Raw genomic sequence first — 16,232 nt, forward strand, 5'->3', positions numbered from 1 at the left:
GGTGCAATATGATTATAGTTTCATATTGGTTTAAAAAATATTTAATCTTGGATTACTTTTAAACTAGGATTAAATATAAAACCTGTTTTTGTGCAACATGATTAAAGCATAAACCTTAATTTAATCTGAGTTATTGACTAATCCATGCTGGTGCAATCAGCCTTTGCCATACTTCAAACTGCACTGAGGAAGGATTGACTCTGTATTCTTCAGCCCATCAATCAAAACGATTGCAGCTGTCATTCAGGTCGAGCTGTGCCTACAAACTACAATATACACAGTGGACAGCTGACTTTTATGTTTAAAGCCTGTAGCCTTTCAGTAAAATCCTAATTTGGACTTTATTAAAAACAAACACACCTAAAACATCCATTCCATGACCTTTTTCAAAACCCTTCCCAGCTGTTAATGGCTTCAGAGCCAGTTAGGATTTTGGGACATCTTTTACAGAGTGTTCTTGAATCCACATAATAACACAATAACTTTACACAGAACACCCGATGTATTCTACATATAGCCAGACAGGAGCATAATGCCCAAACAATCTGTCAGACAATTAAAATCTGTATCATGCTAGTCCCAGGGGAGTAAAGTTTTTCTAAAAGGATTTTCTATAAATTGAAGAACAGCTTGCGAGAACCAACACATTCAACCTGATATGACAGAAGAGCAAGACTAGGAAAAGGACAAAGAGAAGAGTCAGTTTGGTAGTTGTTGTTACATTGATGCACAATGAGAAGAAGAACTGCATTCAAAAGATAAGATCCATTCAGAATCAACAACACTATTTACACTCTGCATTAAACATCATCTGAATGAAATAACCTCCTGTATTTTACGAGACAATTAATAAAGCAATGGTGTACTTCATTTTATATTATTTTTTGTGCTCCGTGGTATATTTTTTTAACAATGCTCTGAGCTCATTTATCTTGGTGACAAATTAAGGCTTTGCTTCTACCCATAATAGATGGGAAACTAAAATGAGAAGACAATACAGAAACTTTCATATGCAAGTGCTGTGTCGGTTTGTCAAGTTTATGTATACAAGATCTATTTGGACGCTTTGCCGAGAACAATATTACCAGTTATGAGAGTATTGAAAAAAAAGAATATTGAAAACATTCTTGTGGCAATTTCAAAACTCGATCATTACATAGGATAGTCATTTTCCAAATGTTTCTACAAAGGGAGCAACTAATGAAGAACAGTGCAGGACAGCAAGGAAATATTTGATTGCCAGTTTTGATTTGAACTGGACAATTATGCAATGTAATAGAACATGTCTGTGGTGCAGTTTAGCACATATCTCATCACAGTAAAGGTTCTTGTGCATCAGAGGGACGTGATTTTCAATTAACCCCTCTGAGGTCCTCTTTAAATGAGATCGCACCTTCTGCCTGTCCCATTCAATTGTACAATTGTTTTAATCTGAAGTGTCAGGGGATAAATGAGACTGAATCAGCTTGGCCTCTCAGAAAAGTCTACTCAATAACTGAACAGGAAAGGAATCGAGACATTCCCTTGGAGCGTCTTGTCGTCCTGGTTTCAGGAGCATTACTTCCTCATATCAGTGGTTTTTGAAGACTCTGTTATTTACCATGTTTATAAGACAACGTTTTTAATCTGTAATCACAGTTGGCAGCACACTCAGTAGGAATGCATGTCAACAAAAAACATCCACTACCAGCGAGGGGAGACAGCCATTCATTTTGGTAATGTAATATACAGGACTGTCAAACAGGCATATGTCACCTGAACTGAACGTTGGAGCTTTTGCTCAAAACATCCACCAAGCCCTCCTCAGAAACACATCCAAACTGTCATCAGTCATTTTAGTCGGCTCCCCTGACACTCATTATACCCACTGAATGAGAATTACATTCGTACTAGTGTTATCAAGCTCAATGCCAGCCTCGGTGCTTGACTCTACAGCCTAAAGCTCCATCCATCCATTTTTTACAACACTAGGACAGCTATACTCAGTTCAATAAGGTGAGCTCCAGAGCGCCCAAATCCATCAGGCTATTTTGTGCCAAGAGTGCCACCTACTGGATTGAAATGCCACCTATTGACAACCACCCAATTAAAAGCCAGGACTGTATACTTAGGGTAGCTCATTAAGTAACTGATTTGTGTAAATAAACAGGACCAGATCTTTGGTTTGATAATTATATACAGTTCTTCTTATCATATTATGATGCTGATGATGCAGGTCTGAAGGTTGTTTCTCTGACTGAGGAAGTTTACAAAATGTAAAGAGTTCACTTTCTGTTTTAATGTTTGACCCTGATTGCCAGAAAATCTCACCATTTGTGAGTCCCTTCTTTTTTTGGGCATTTAGCAGTATGAAACATTTTGGTACCTGCCTGGCACTCTTTGTTTTTTAAACCGTATGTTATTTGTTACAGTATTTGTTCGGTTCATAAGGATTAAGCTAATTTCAGTGAACCTACACTGTGATGTACTCTTGCCCAGACTTGAATAGCATGCTATACAATATGTTGTACAAGTTTAGAACAATACATGTGACTGTTGAATAGTTATTTAAAGGGAAAGGGCAGGGGATACTCTTACTAGGGAATATCCATTTTAGAAATATTGATTTTTGTTTATGGAGTGAGTGTTGGTTTTCTGTACATTCACACATTTTAATCTGCAATATGGAATGAGGAATGGCATACATTGAATCTGTTTGTCTCTATGTATTCTTTTCCAAGGTGAAATAAAGGTATGTATAAAAAATGTTTTTCTAAAATGTATATAATCATGATCTAGATATAGATGTGTTTGTGGAATTAGTGTACATCTTGTAAAGCACATACATTCACTTTAGAAACACATTCAGGCCAACTGAGCTGTCTTTTATACAAGAGAATGTATATAACCAAATAACCATGCCAACAGGTGGTGCCAAATTGAAACTAGAAATGAGGTTGGATTAAATTTTATTGGCATTGATTCACATAATCAACCTAATTAATATATGTATATACATAAGCAGCAGCAGCCTTTATCAATCTGCTGCTGGCTGAAGGCCATACAGATATATCCACTTGTTTTGATGTATAGGGTCTTTTTCAGCTTATTTAATCTTCTGATCTTTTATGTGGTCTTCTTGGTCTTCTCATCCAACTCTTGGGATCCTTTATATAGCTTCTTTTGTCCATCTTTGGTCTGTTCCTTCTGCTGATATACATATTTATATGTCAATTTCCAACTGCAGAAATAGAATTTAGAAATCAGTCATCGGTCACCTGCTTTGAATCAATGCCTTCTACAGGTTTCTAATTGAACCACTTAACATGCTTAAGCCACTCAAGACAAGTGTAAAAGCCTGACATTCTTGGCCCACTGGTCCAGCCAATGACTGATAACTCAAATAAATAAATAAATAAAAGTTAACGTTTAAATCATAATAATCTCTTGCTATGTTGTGTACATTTACTATACAGTTTAGTGGTACCAAGTGTTTAGGTAATACTAGCATCATTACATTATACATAATTAGCTATGGACCATACATGAAGGTTCAGGAAATCCACCCCCAGTATATAGCATATAGGCAACACTCCCCAGACAATGCAAAGTGGCTGCTGTAGCGAACCAAATCCATCTGTTGGATAAAAAGACAGAGTCTTTGTCTTTTCTCATTTTATTTAATGGTGACATAAACATATTAATAACAATGTACAATATACTCCTGAGATTTCAATAGAACTGTGAGACACAGAAAACAGGGTCAATGAAAATGGAACTAGTTTGTGGCTTTAAGCTTTACAAAGAAACTGTTCTGTAAAAGTTTACATTTTATAATTAGGGTTTCCATTGAGTTTATTTTTAATCCCCCCAACCCCAAACGATAGTAACTCTTTGTTTAAAAAGTGTTTATTATAACACCCTGGATGACAACATCATTCCAGACAATCTAAATGGTGCAGGTGCAACAGTCAACTATCAAACTGTGTTATGGGTGCAACTACATCGTAAAGCAGTTTTATTTGTGCGTCGCTGTCTGTCGAGGTTGCTTTGAAAATCTCAGAATTCTGTTATTTCAGCAAAGTACATATTTACAGTCATGGAGAGTTACACACAACATGAAAGTTTCATCTACACAAAACTTTGGCTTTTAACAATTGCCTGATGCACCCGGATACGGAGTTCATATTGCTCTGGACACCGAAGCATTCGAATCTCTGTTAAAAGATGGCAAGTCCCTGAATGCAAAATCCACACAGAAAATGAAAGAAACCGAACGAATACAAAAGACAATTTCACCAGCATCCACACATAACAGACAGGGAAGAAAAAAAATGTTATTGAGGGACAGGATTACATGATTTTATGATCTCGTGGTTTGAGTTAATTTTTGAATGATAAACAAAGAGGCCAACCCCAAGTCTGGGTGTTATAAAGATAAAAAAAATGTTAAATGGATACCAGTGAATGCACACTGAACCGACTTACATTACAAATCTATCAGAAATAAATATTGGGAAACTTTTTTGTATTTTTTTGTTTAGTTTTTTTTCGCTTTTCTTTTTTTAATTGTACAAACACACACGCACACACAAACATAAAAATGTGGAAACCCTAATTAAATAACAAATCCTGCAATAGCACCTCTCGTGCCTTGGTGAAGTCTGTTCAGAATTTTCCGGACACTAGGGGGAAAAGAAACGCCACATATCCGTCCTTCCAGAAGATTGTCCATTTGTCCTACAGAGGCTAGTGAGCCAACATGGGCAAGTACAGGAATATGCCTCTCTTCCTTCTCCCTCAGTTTCCTGGAACGCTTTAAAAAAAAAAAAAAGATACCTCAGAACTTCTCATTTCTCAAACTGAGATGTGTTTCGAATCACAGCTGAGCAAATCCAGAGAAGAGTCTTCTTGCCAGAAAAGTTGGCAGCTCTGAAGCTGAAAAGATTTTCTTTTTATAACCTCCCACCCCCACCCCACCCCGACATACAGTACAACTCTGATGGCTGAGCAGGCCTCCATCCTAGAAGGGACCTTTAGTGACCATTCGTTTCTGTTCCAGAGACCGAGGCTGGTGTCGATGACCTGGAAGTGATCGCAGTCACCTTCTCCAGGGCAGGGCTGGCAGCAGCGGCACTGTCCGGGGCTTTGCCGGTATCCCTGGTGGTTACAGCTGAGAGAGGCTTGGGCTGTGCCTGAAGTCCAGGGCTACAGATCAGGTGGTGCCTCTCCCAGTCTTTGTGTTGGCAGAAGGAGCCGCAGTAGCGGGCGGCGTTGCACCCGCTGCAGGTCTCGCTGGCCTTGCGTCCACAATTCCAGCAGCTCTGAGAACACAAGGAGAGCAGATTCCATTACTACAGCCCTTTCTAGAGCCCAGAGCGGCAGCAACAGGAATAATCCCTGAGCTACAAAACCTCAAAGAGATTAGAAATTGAGTCTGACAATATAGCTCTCCACGGGTTTCCAGATTTCCATTTGAATCTTCCCCCATTGCAATTTGTTTGCACCCCTGCTGAGAGCACTCTCATAAAAGTGTCCCCTCCTTTCTGCAGCAGCTTTCTGTTAGTGAAACATTCAGCTGCCTAAAAAAAAAAAAAAAAGTTTCTCAAGCATTTCATGTGTTTTTGCAATTCGAGCTCCAGCTAACAAAGGGTCTGTGCATTCATTATCTTTTAAGCCTGAGAAATGCATTCCCTTGGCCCCCCCGCCCCCACCTCCAGTAATAAGTGCTCTGGCACCGCACTTCATTCTCAGATTGCGTCTCGTCCGCGGTCCTCACCTCGCTGGAGTCCTCCTGCTCGTTGATGACCTGGATCGCGTCTTCTGTGGCCTTCCGCTTGGCGTCAGCGAGGGTCTTCTCCATCTTGGCGCGCTCGGCCGTGATCATCTCGAAAGCCTTCTGCTCGGCCTCGGCCACGGCCTTCTGCACCTCGTCCATTGCCTGGCGTTTCACCTCGTTCACGGCCTCCTCTGCAGGGGGCACAGGGACAGTGTCAGAATGTGTGCGGTCTGCAGTGCGTCTCTGACACGACTGCTCAAATGCAATATCGTAACTCGTACTTCATGTCACCTTAAGGTTTACTTATAAGATGGGATACAAATGTGTGTATAGATTGGTTATTTACTTTCTATTTCACCGCTCTACTGGGCAATTGTGATCATGTTCTTATGTTGCTGCTAAAATTGCTCTAACAGGTCTGAATGTGAGGAGGTGGAGAAGTTTAATAGCTTCAGCGCTGTGCGATTCTGGCAGGCTTCAGAATAGATGTTCATTTGTTTCTGTGTAACACTTCCCTTGCAAATAGCTATGGGAAGCTTTTTTCAAAAACAATTTGGGCTGGAACCATGTATTTGCCTGGCAAATCGCATTCAAAGCCAAAAAAAGAAGCCAGTAGAGAAGAAATCAAAATGTCAATCAATAAGATTCAGAGTTATGTTCTGTAATCTTACCAGCTTTTCTCCAGATCTCGTCTGGCACATAACCCGAACCCGGCCGGGGCGTGAAGTCGCGCTGGGATTCTGCAGAAGGAAAAGACCAACTTTAAAGTGCTGCAGTTAAAAGGTGCAAATCCACAAGCAGCAAACTGATGAAAGCTGCACTTTCGAATAAGTTAGATAATTCTACTATTCAGGACAGTTTGGGTGGTTGCTGGTTGGAAAGGTCATTGACTATTGAGCAAATTCCCCTTCAATATTTTATTCTCTATTGGTCTTATACTTGATGTATAATATGACCAGTAGAGGGCAGTCTTTCAATCCACAAATGGCAGCTCAAAAATACAATACCAAGCGATCAATGATAGCAATTGTTTTTTTAACTACAATATGGTTTAGATTAGAACTTCCTACATATGTTATGACACAAATTTGAAGTTAGGCCCAAGAGAATGCATAGCATATAAGTTGAGAAGCACCAGAGACGGCAGTGTGTCCGTTCCTGCACTGTACTGTTCTGTGCAACTCCGTGCAAGTTGTTTTTTTCACCCATGGGGGGAATGCAGGACTAATAATCATTGCGATGCAGTACACTCAAAATTGTCATGTTTAATCTCAATTCCAAACCGAAAGATACCTCCCAGCCAACGTTTGTCATGCTATGCAGCTGCGGCCGCTGTGCGGGGGACTCACCGCTGGTCAGACCCTCTCCTGAGCGGGGGCTGTGGGGTTTGGAGAAGGGCGGCCCGCTCTTCCTGGCCTCCTCATGCTCGCTGGAGCGCCTCCTCCAGTAGTTGAGTTCCTCGCGGTCGGACTCCTGGCACCGGCGCAGGACCGAGATGGAGCGCCGTGTCTTCTCCACCATGTCCACGATACAGTTGAGCACCTGAGCCGGAGGACACAGAGATGGGAGTCAGAAAAGGGGACGTGGGTTTTTCAGCAGCAAATCAATTAAACCGGTGAGACGATTTGTGACCAATGTCGGCGAGATGACAACGAAGGTGAGGAGTTTATTCTGTGTGTTGCATGGCCTTTACCCACTGCCCTCTTCAACATACTTTAAGATCAGTGAGACACGACGAGAAGCCAAAACTCAATAAAGCTCAAGCAGATGCTGAAGAGGGCTCAATATCAAATCACCCCTTCATGTTGTGGATGTGGTTTTACAGGAATACTTGGAAAAAAGTGAAAAATAAAAACAGCTGGGCTGCATTCTTGGATCGACATGCTCCTGGGTGAGCCAGATCCGCTGAATGGCCTCCTCTTGTTTGTAACCTTTCTTGTGTTCATGTGACACAAAGCAATTTGTGCTACACAGCCTCTCCCATCCCCTTCTGGGCCGTTGGACAGTGAAGAAAGGAAGTTAACATTTGGACAGAAAAGTTTAGCTTTGGTTTCCTTCAATGTTTTTCCTTAAATACTTATTTTGTAATTTTATCTGACTAATAAAAGCAGGTCATCTTTTAACTTAACCCCCTAATGACCACTTTCAAAAATAAAAGGCACCAACAGCCACTGCATTTTTCCAAGTTCACCCCCCCAATTTTCTGCCTAACGTATTAAACCAGTGCTGTATGCTGTTCATTTCCAACATGCTGCTGGGCAGCACAACTGAAGACCCAAACAGTGCCAAACAAAGACAATATTTCCTTTCCATCTTGCTGTGAATCACAGCACATTAGAAAGGACAGTATTAATCTGAAATCAAAGCAGGCACATTTAAGCCATCACATTCTCATTTCTGTAATTTTAAAGGACTATTATTCATATCTTTTGACATATACATCTGATTTTATATATTAAAATAAACTTGGCCACTAAAATCAGCGACTGCAAAGCACCCCTGCTAGTGAAAACAGGAAGAAAAACATCATGCATTGCGTGTTGTGTTAATATTGAGGTTTGTATTCTCAAAGCCTAAGATGGGAAAATACCATGCTTCATCATGCTCAGGTGTGTGTGTTGTGAGGGGAGGGAGGGAAAGGAGAAAGCCCCGGTCGTTAAGGGGTTAAATTACGTTTTGCACTCCGTGGTCTGCCCTGCCCTTGGCCAATAGAACAGGTCTTACATGATCGAGGTGCCGCCACTCATCCGCCCACTCTCGGTCTGTCAGTCTGTGGTCCACTGGCTCCTCGCGGTAGCCCCCATTAGTGCCTGGACAAAATGGAAAAAAAAAAAAAAAAAAAGTAAGTAAAGTAAAGCAACTCTTAACCGTCCTAGTCATGCGTCTGTGCTGTTGACAGGGATATGCACTAAAATGTAAAGGCACAGGAGAAATGAGAGAGTCAATATATACATTGCATATTCACTGCAGCTCTCTTTTCTACACATCTGTTCCAGCATATTCAGGGAAAAGCCAATGCCCAGCTGGGTGGAAAGACGGCAGTGTATCCTATAAATAATATGCATATTCATATACATAACTGTATAATCTATACTGCATATATACATTAAAATGAAACATTTTCAATTCAAATATAAAGCCCTTGGTTTCTGGGTTGAATTAATCCTATTAAAGCGCTGCCACGACTTCTGTAACCTCTATTGTCTTTGCACATATTTTTCCGATTAGGAACATTTCTGACCCTAAAGCAATTAGCAGGATTGCAAATCTGGCTTCCAAAGCTTCGAAACTCAAACCCTTGGCAGCACTGCCTCGCTACACTGGTGGCACGGCGTCGCAGAGCGCCCCGCACGGCGGAGTGCATCTCAATTAAGAAGCCCCCACATGAAATGCAGTTCTGAGGGGAGTTGCTGTGATGAAAACCAGACACCTAAGCACTAGTATGGAGCCTGTTGGACAGCGAACATCTGGAAGTCAGCCGTCAGCATCCACCCCCCCCCTTCACTTTGAAAGTGTGCGCGCGGATGTCTGGAACAGGCCTCGGCGCGGCATTCCTTCAGGGAGACGCTCAGACTGAGCTACACGAACCACTTCTAAACAGCCAGCACTCGTAAGTGGATCTGACACCCCCCTTCCCCCCCTCACACTCACACACACTCACTCACAAAAGGAGCCTCACAAAAAGGAATCTTTCACCCTTGTCATCGCTCTGAGTCGGCAAATACACAGCTCCACCACATGAAGTGGGTTTTAAAATCGGTTAAAGACAGAAAAGAGCTTTAATTGAAACATGCAGCAGGCACGACTGCCAGCTTTGATGCTCTCAAAAAGCTCGTGTTTTATTTTTCATTTGGACACTAAAATATTTTTCAAAATGGGACAGCATCAACGTTTTGTTCAGAGAGCATTCTGATACAACTACAGATGAAACAAAAAAGGACACACAACCACTCCTTCACCAATTGACTGTATGAGGAATCTGTAAACACACACACACACACACACACACACACACACACACGTTAACAAATCTGGTGTTAGTAATTCTCTTTCATCAGCTGGCTTGTTTTGGAATGGATTCCATGTCTGAGCTTTCATGGCTGAAGATCTTGAAGGAAATCCCAGCTTTTACAAGGCTCTGAACTACACCGAGAGAGGGAGGAGTGAAGAGGCTCTTCTCACCTGGATGGCGGGGCCGCTCCTTGAGGTCCCTGAGCTCGAGGAGGCGCTGTGGCTCGCGGTAGAGGTGAGGGACAGCGATGTCCTCCAGGGCGTAGTGCTGCAGGGGCGGGGGAGTGGGGTGCAGCTGGCCACTCAGGGGCAGGGGCAGCGGCAGGGCGGGGCTGTGGCGGGGGGCGGGGCTGATGGTGCAGATCCGTTTGGCTGGCGGCTCCAGGGGGGCGGGGCCTCGCTCGTGAAAACCGTTCTCCTTGCCCCTGTGGAAGAAACAAAGAAGATCAATCCACCGCCTCACGAGAGCACAGTGGCACACTGGGAAGGCCGCAGTCATGCTCATCCGTACAGGTGGGTGCGTGCAGCGTGCCGCAGTGAGGCTCACCGGTCGGGGCTGTGTCTCTTGGCGCTGTCGCCGGGCTCCAGCAGCAGCTCGGAGGAGTCGGGCGGCGAGGCCAGCGTGGTGCTGAGCAGCAGGTGCTCGTGCTGGGAGAGGTACTGGGCCGGCGTCTGCTTGGCGGCACGGGCGCAGTGCAGGAGCTCCCTCTGCAGCAGGGGCAGGTTAGCCTGCAGGGAGAGACGGCACAGTGACGGGCACATCAAGGACCTACCTGCATCAAGTGTGCGCTTGTTGGCTCATTGAACTAGAATGTGTGCTTATTGTATTTGGTACTGAATGCTTTGAAATGTTTCTTGTGCAAACCAATCCAAGTCACCATGGATAAGGGTGTCTACTAATAAATAATAAAATACAGGAAAGACCACTCGTGTCCACGTAATACATCACCTCACGAATCGGCAAACTGCTCTGGCATTGGAGCGGTTTACTGCTTCCTCCTAGTTAACTACTGCGGTGATTCGTCAGTTATGGGAGTATCACTATTCTGATGCACAGCCACAGAAGGTTCATTTGCACAATATTCAGTGAAACCGCAGATTCTTGTAGAACAATTACAAAAGACACACGACAAACCCTAAAAGCAAACTTGGTTCACTGTATTTCTTCAGAGAACAAATGTATTTAATAATTTGTGTGCCCTGGGGGAGCGGAGAGGAATGGGTCTGGTTATTGTAATTTCACAACATGAAACACATCCTTGGTGTTTTATTTCCTGCGCTGTATACAACAGACTTTACAGCACTTAATACATCAAGCCGGGTTTCAAAACACTGGGATTGTATAAAATAAATCGGAACTGAATCAATAAACTGAGTCAGAACAAATAAATTAACCCGTCAGATTTTTTATTTTTTTATTTTAAATAGCTATATTTTCACAAAGAAAGAAAAAGGCACATTTATTTTGACTCTTTTCTTCTGCAGAATTGTGACACACTACAGGGCACAGTGACTGGATACAGACTCCCTCGGTGTAATGAGAACCAGGCCCCAGTGTGCATAATTACACCCGCTTCCTCATACTCTCGTTTCGGCATCAACGCATATGTTGTCTGTCATTTAGCCGTCTTCCGCAGGCGGAAACAAGATTTAAGGCGCCCTCGGAGCTGAATGCCTGCATTAATGCGATATGGAGCCCATATGGCGCTCTGAGCTCATAAAAGAAGATGAAGAAAAAATAAAAAGTTTTATAGTCATGTTTCACACTTCCGAACTCTTGGCTTCAACCACTGAGGAATAACTTTGTTTCAGACTCCAGAGAAAGGCCTGAGCATGAATGAAGCAAAAATGACAATAAAAACAGAAACACGAATGCACCGAAGCCCAGGGAGTCACTCAGTCATGTATCAGCACTGTTTACTCTAAAGATCTTTACTGTTAGCTATTAAAGTGTCTCTCAAAGAAATCAATAGGCAATATCAACCACCAAGAGCAATCTCCCATGGCCGTTCAAGACACGTTTCCAATTGTGAGCTAAAGTAAGTAAATCTGAAGATTGGCCATTTTATTGATGCACTTGAAAGTTTTACATGAAAGCTTTTAAGGGGATACAGATATTGCAGTTGTGAAACTTCACGATCAATTCATTAAAATTCTGTCAATTAAAAAATGAAATTAAAAATCTTTAAGATAAAATGGAGATGTGTCAAAGAAAAAAATATTCAAGGTCATTGGCAGGAAATATCAATACTATGTATGTTCTCAGACTTATTAATAATTTGTATAAAATTCTGTTGCTTCTATGAGTGTCTTTTCATTTTAAGGTCAGGCTGAATACAAGTTTGGAAATCAGGTAGGAGCCAGTATTATATTTAAAGTTTTGTTTGTTTGTTTTGTTTGCTCTAAATCACTTTGAAAAGCAAAAACCTGGCATTCAAACACAGCAAAACATGTGCTCAAAATACAGGTCATGCAAAGAACAACATACTTTGCAGACACCCTTCACAGGACAAATACCAGGAGTGGAGCAACAGGGCCCAAAACAATCCGGCTTACCTTAAAAAAGGCATTTGCCACAATACTTAACATTCACCAAGCCGGTTATACAAGTCACAGATTCTCAACCGTGTAATCCTGAAAGGAACAGGCTGCTAAATTCACGAGTCCCACACAAGCCTGTCAGTTCAGGGATTTGGATTAACTTGGAGCTCAGGGGAAGACTTTCTAAAGAGGTTACCTTTAAAAAGGGAATCACAAACGGACGAAGAGGGAAGTTGGTGGCCTCCTGAAGCCGGGAATGGAATTCTTCTATTGTGACCGTGGAGTTCTGCGGGAAGAGCAAATGATCGGTTGACGCCTCGAAACACACTGATGAAACAGAAGGCCCCACAACGCATGAATGAAGTCACGACATTAAAAAAACTTCTAGACAAACTCAATGACATGGCACTCACCACCAGAGCCAGCACCAGGCTGCGCACGCTCTCTCCGATCTCGGGGGAGATGTCGTTGCCGAACTGCTGCAGCGTGGTCAGGAAACGCTTCAGCTTGCTGAGCTGCCGGGCACCACAGGTCGCCGGCAGCTGCTGATTGGCCAATGAGGAGGAAGAGGAGGAGGAGGGTCCGTTGCTGAAGCGCTGTGGTGGCGAGGGCACTCCATTGAGCGTTGGCGGCGAGTGGTTGATCCCGTTGGTCACTGCAACACAACAAGAGGGACGGATGAGCAGAGGTGGAGGCCACACAAATTAAAAACACTGTAAGCGTTACAGAGCACAGAGTAAGGAGGAGGTCCATATGATTTACTTGTGGTCGAAGAGAAGGAGGCGGGCCGGGGCCCACTGGGGTTGACGGGTGGCAGTGGTGGCATGGCGGAGGGTGTCGATCTGGAGTGAACTTTGACTTCCACAGGGGAGCCGGGCATGGCAGGGGTCTTCTTCTCTCCACTGTCTGTAAAGAAGGACAAGGGGATGGGGTTAGCAAGGGTTCAAGTATGTTTGTGGACCAAAGCAAGGAAACCAAGGCCAAGTATTCACCCCTGTAGAGCAGGGAGAGCATTTTACGGAATTTTAAAACATGGATTCATGAGATGGGACAGATAGATAGGGGGTTCGCCTACAGCTTCTGCATGGTTTGCCACGAGATCAAAATCATCCACATAAATAGGAGGCGTGCGTTTTAGAAAGCACCAGATGTTACAAACACTAACATTTCTTGCTAATTATTACATTTGTTCAATTGCCAAATCAGTTGGTTTTCTCCGAGGCATGAGTGAATGACCTCATTTTGCTTCTGCCCGAGGTCTACAAGCAGGCCTTAATGTTTTGAGCTCCGTTTCGTTAAACCACCGAGTCCAGGATCCCAGCTTTGCAACATGATGTCTTATTGTTTATAGCTGTAAATGCAGTTCACAGTTGTCTTAAATATCACTATACACACAGGCGGTTATAATAATTTTCAACAAAAAAATACTTGAAAAGAATTTATCTACATCTGCAAAACTCAGGAATTGACAGGGAAGAGAGGTTTTCCCCAATAACTTTGGAAAGATCCCAGCATTTATCAAGATGACTGGAATGCAATAACACTGCATTGTAGTAGAAAGTTTTAGATCAGATGAAAAGAGGCAATTAAACAATTCCAAAGTCAAATGAACCACAAAGTACATAGTCATTAGCCTCAAGGAGTTTGTGTGCCTCTCCCATTGATCTCCGCACTTCAGCAAGTAGAAAGTTCCTGAAATAAAACTCTCTTTCCAAAATCACAGCCCTTCTTTGCGGAAGGGGTGTCTGTGGGGAGTTAGGAGGAACTAGGGATAGAAAAAAATAAAAAATGAAAATGGTGTTTTTCAAAAAGAAGAAAAAGATTGTTCTCAATCAGCCAGATGTCATGTAGCCTTGAGCTGTGATGCGATTTCTTGGTGAAGTGTTAATGAAGTAGCCCATTGTGATGAGTATAATGCTCTGCTATTGAGTTTGTGGGAAGAAGATTTTCTATTTCACGGTTACCAACAGGACCACAACACTATTGAGAGTTTAACACATACTTTCATCATACTGCCTCTCAGAAGGGTTCACCAGATGCTGTGAGAAATAAAAAAAAAATCCCTAACAGGATTAGGATTTTATTGCCCTTGAGAAACTGAATGTTTATGAAGACAGCAATTATTTTCCACTTTGTAGAGTTTGATTCAACGGTAAAAAAAAAAAAAAAAAAAAAAAAGAAACCGAAAACACCCTCCACCAACAAAACACAGAGCTCTTGGCCAGCTAAAGCAAATCAACAATTCTAGAAAAGACCAAAACACTGCCATAGTCACTGAAACATAACCAGACTTCATACCTTTCACATGTCAATGGATGGTGTTGAAAAGCTAGTGCTAGCTTTTGCCAGTGTTGCGGTTCGCAGTTTACAAAGTACGCAACTTCCAATTCGTCCTTGAGATTCCAAAACAATCTCTCTAACCTGAACAAGAATTTGTATTCATTAAGGAAGTGGAGCCAACAATCCATCTGGGGGACATACCAAAGATTCAATAACAGATTGAAGTGAGAGACCTTTAAAAAAAGGTCAGAAAACCACTCAAGTCCGGCAACTACTTAAAATTCACTGGTTTAACCACTTCAGTCCTGCACCGCAGACAGGAACTCCTGAGAGATCCCTGCCATTCCCCCCAAAAAGACAATCCCAAGTCCAAACAGGCATTTACACCTCATCACTACCTTTACAGGCAATGGGAGGGTAATATTTTTTTTCAGGAAAGGAAAGCGGCAGTGAAAATGGGAGTTCTTAAATATGGCTTTGTGATCAAAATTCCTGTGACGCTGAAAATGTTCCTATAAACACTCCGGTGCTCTATGTCACTTAAATATGCAAATAGAAAAAACTAAAATAAAATCCTCAGCAAATTAAACCAAAGCTGGAAAACCCTGTAGAGCCTTTAAAAAAAAAAAAAAAAAAACTTAGGAATCTCTCATGCCCCCAAAAAATAAATGAATGTCAGTATGTAAGCTTTGCCTTTGGATGAGAAAAAGTTACAATAACCTCCCCCCCGCACTGCATCAGCCAAAGCCAGTGAGCAAAGAACAGCGCTGACCGCCGAGTCACCTTGACCCAAGTGCGCTGCCACAGGGGGTGCCCTGCATTAGTTCTGGCTCAGAAAAGAGGCTTTCGTTTTGCCACAGACTAGTTCAGCACTGCTCTGCCTACGAGGGAAGAGTGGGGGGGTAGCAGCCTAACCCGGCACATAACACAGTACAACACGAGGCTCTGGACAGGGTGAACTCTCACGCTCGCACTGCTGCGCTCCGCCGTCACATGAGGAGAATTCTGACAGCTTTCCGGCTCCTCCATCTGCGCCCCAGCTCGTTTGCAATTCCTGGCTCTTGCCGGGTTTTTTTTTCCCCTCTTTCCTCTGTCAGTCACGTGGAGCCTTCTGCACTGCAGCCAGAGGCTTTCCTTCGATCGTTCCACCTGCCTTACGTCTCGGGGGTGAGGGAGCCAGGGGAAGGGGGGAGGGATGCAGGAGAGAGATGGTGTAGCAGGAAAATCTAATCTCCGTGCGTCGCAGAGCAATGCCACGGCTGCACGCAAAACAGTTCCACACAACATTAGGCACAAAATACCTTCTGATGGTGTGTTTGTGTCCCCGAGGTAATCAAATTTGGCCGGCCAGAGGTATTAGTCATCCAAAATGCACTGCTAGCCAAGACTCTTCTGGTCTCTTATCAAAGGGCTGAGATACTGGTGATATGTTTAATTCAAGCTTAGGCAGACTTCTGGTCCCACCATATAGAACAGGTTTCCAGTAGACTCAACACCGCTTGTGTTTAATGACCACTTGAGTCAGGGGGTATGGGAAATCTCAAAGTTTAAAAAAAAGAGATAATGGAGGAGGAACCATTTTGGACAGGCAGGACAGCCAGTGCTGGTGGTTGTCCTATTCGATAAGCTGAGTATAGTTCAA

At 43.0% G+C, this 16,232-nt stretch overlaps 1 protein-coding gene across 4 annotated transcripts in view; it reads right to left on the reverse strand.

Annotated features, from left to right (window-relative positions):
* Positions 1–3,639: 3,639 nt before the first annotated feature.
* cbfa2t2 (CBFA2/RUNX1 partner transcriptional co-repressor 2) overlaps positions 3,640–16,232 on the reverse strand; it is a 36,880-nt gene continuing 24,287 nt past the window's right edge. For 3 of the 4 annotated variants that reach the window (XM_066702776.1, XM_066702778.1, XM_066702780.1), the window contains exons 2-11: positions 13,073–13,216; positions 12,724–12,965; positions 12,507–12,596; positions 10,317–10,498; positions 9,941–10,194; positions 8,432–8,568; positions 7,108–7,300; positions 6,430–6,498; positions 5,759–5,949; positions 3,640–5,303 (exon numbers count right to left, since the gene is read on the reverse strand). In XM_066702776.1, coding sequence (XP_066558873.1) covers positions 5,016–5,303; positions 5,759–5,949; positions 6,430–6,498; positions 7,108–7,300; positions 8,432–8,568; positions 9,941–10,194; positions 10,317–10,498; positions 12,507–12,596; positions 12,724–12,965; positions 13,073–13,216 — 1,790 coding nt within the window. In that variant the 3' untranslated portion in view covers positions 3,640–5,015. The remainder of the gene's footprint in view (positions 5,304–5,758; positions 5,950–6,429; positions 6,499–7,107; positions 7,301–8,431; positions 8,569–9,940; positions 10,195–10,316; positions 10,499–12,506; positions 12,597–12,723; positions 12,966–13,072; positions 13,217–16,232) is intronic. The other variant, XM_066702777.1, reaches the window with a different exon arrangement.

The sequence above is a fragment of the Amia ocellicauda genome, chromosome 4 (assembly GCF_036373705.1).
Source record: "Amia ocellicauda isolate fAmiCal2 chromosome 4, fAmiCal2.hap1, whole genome shotgun sequence".
In the NCBI taxonomy this organism is placed as follows: Eukaryota; Metazoa; Chordata; class Actinopteri; order Amiiformes; family Amiidae; genus Amia; species Amia ocellicauda.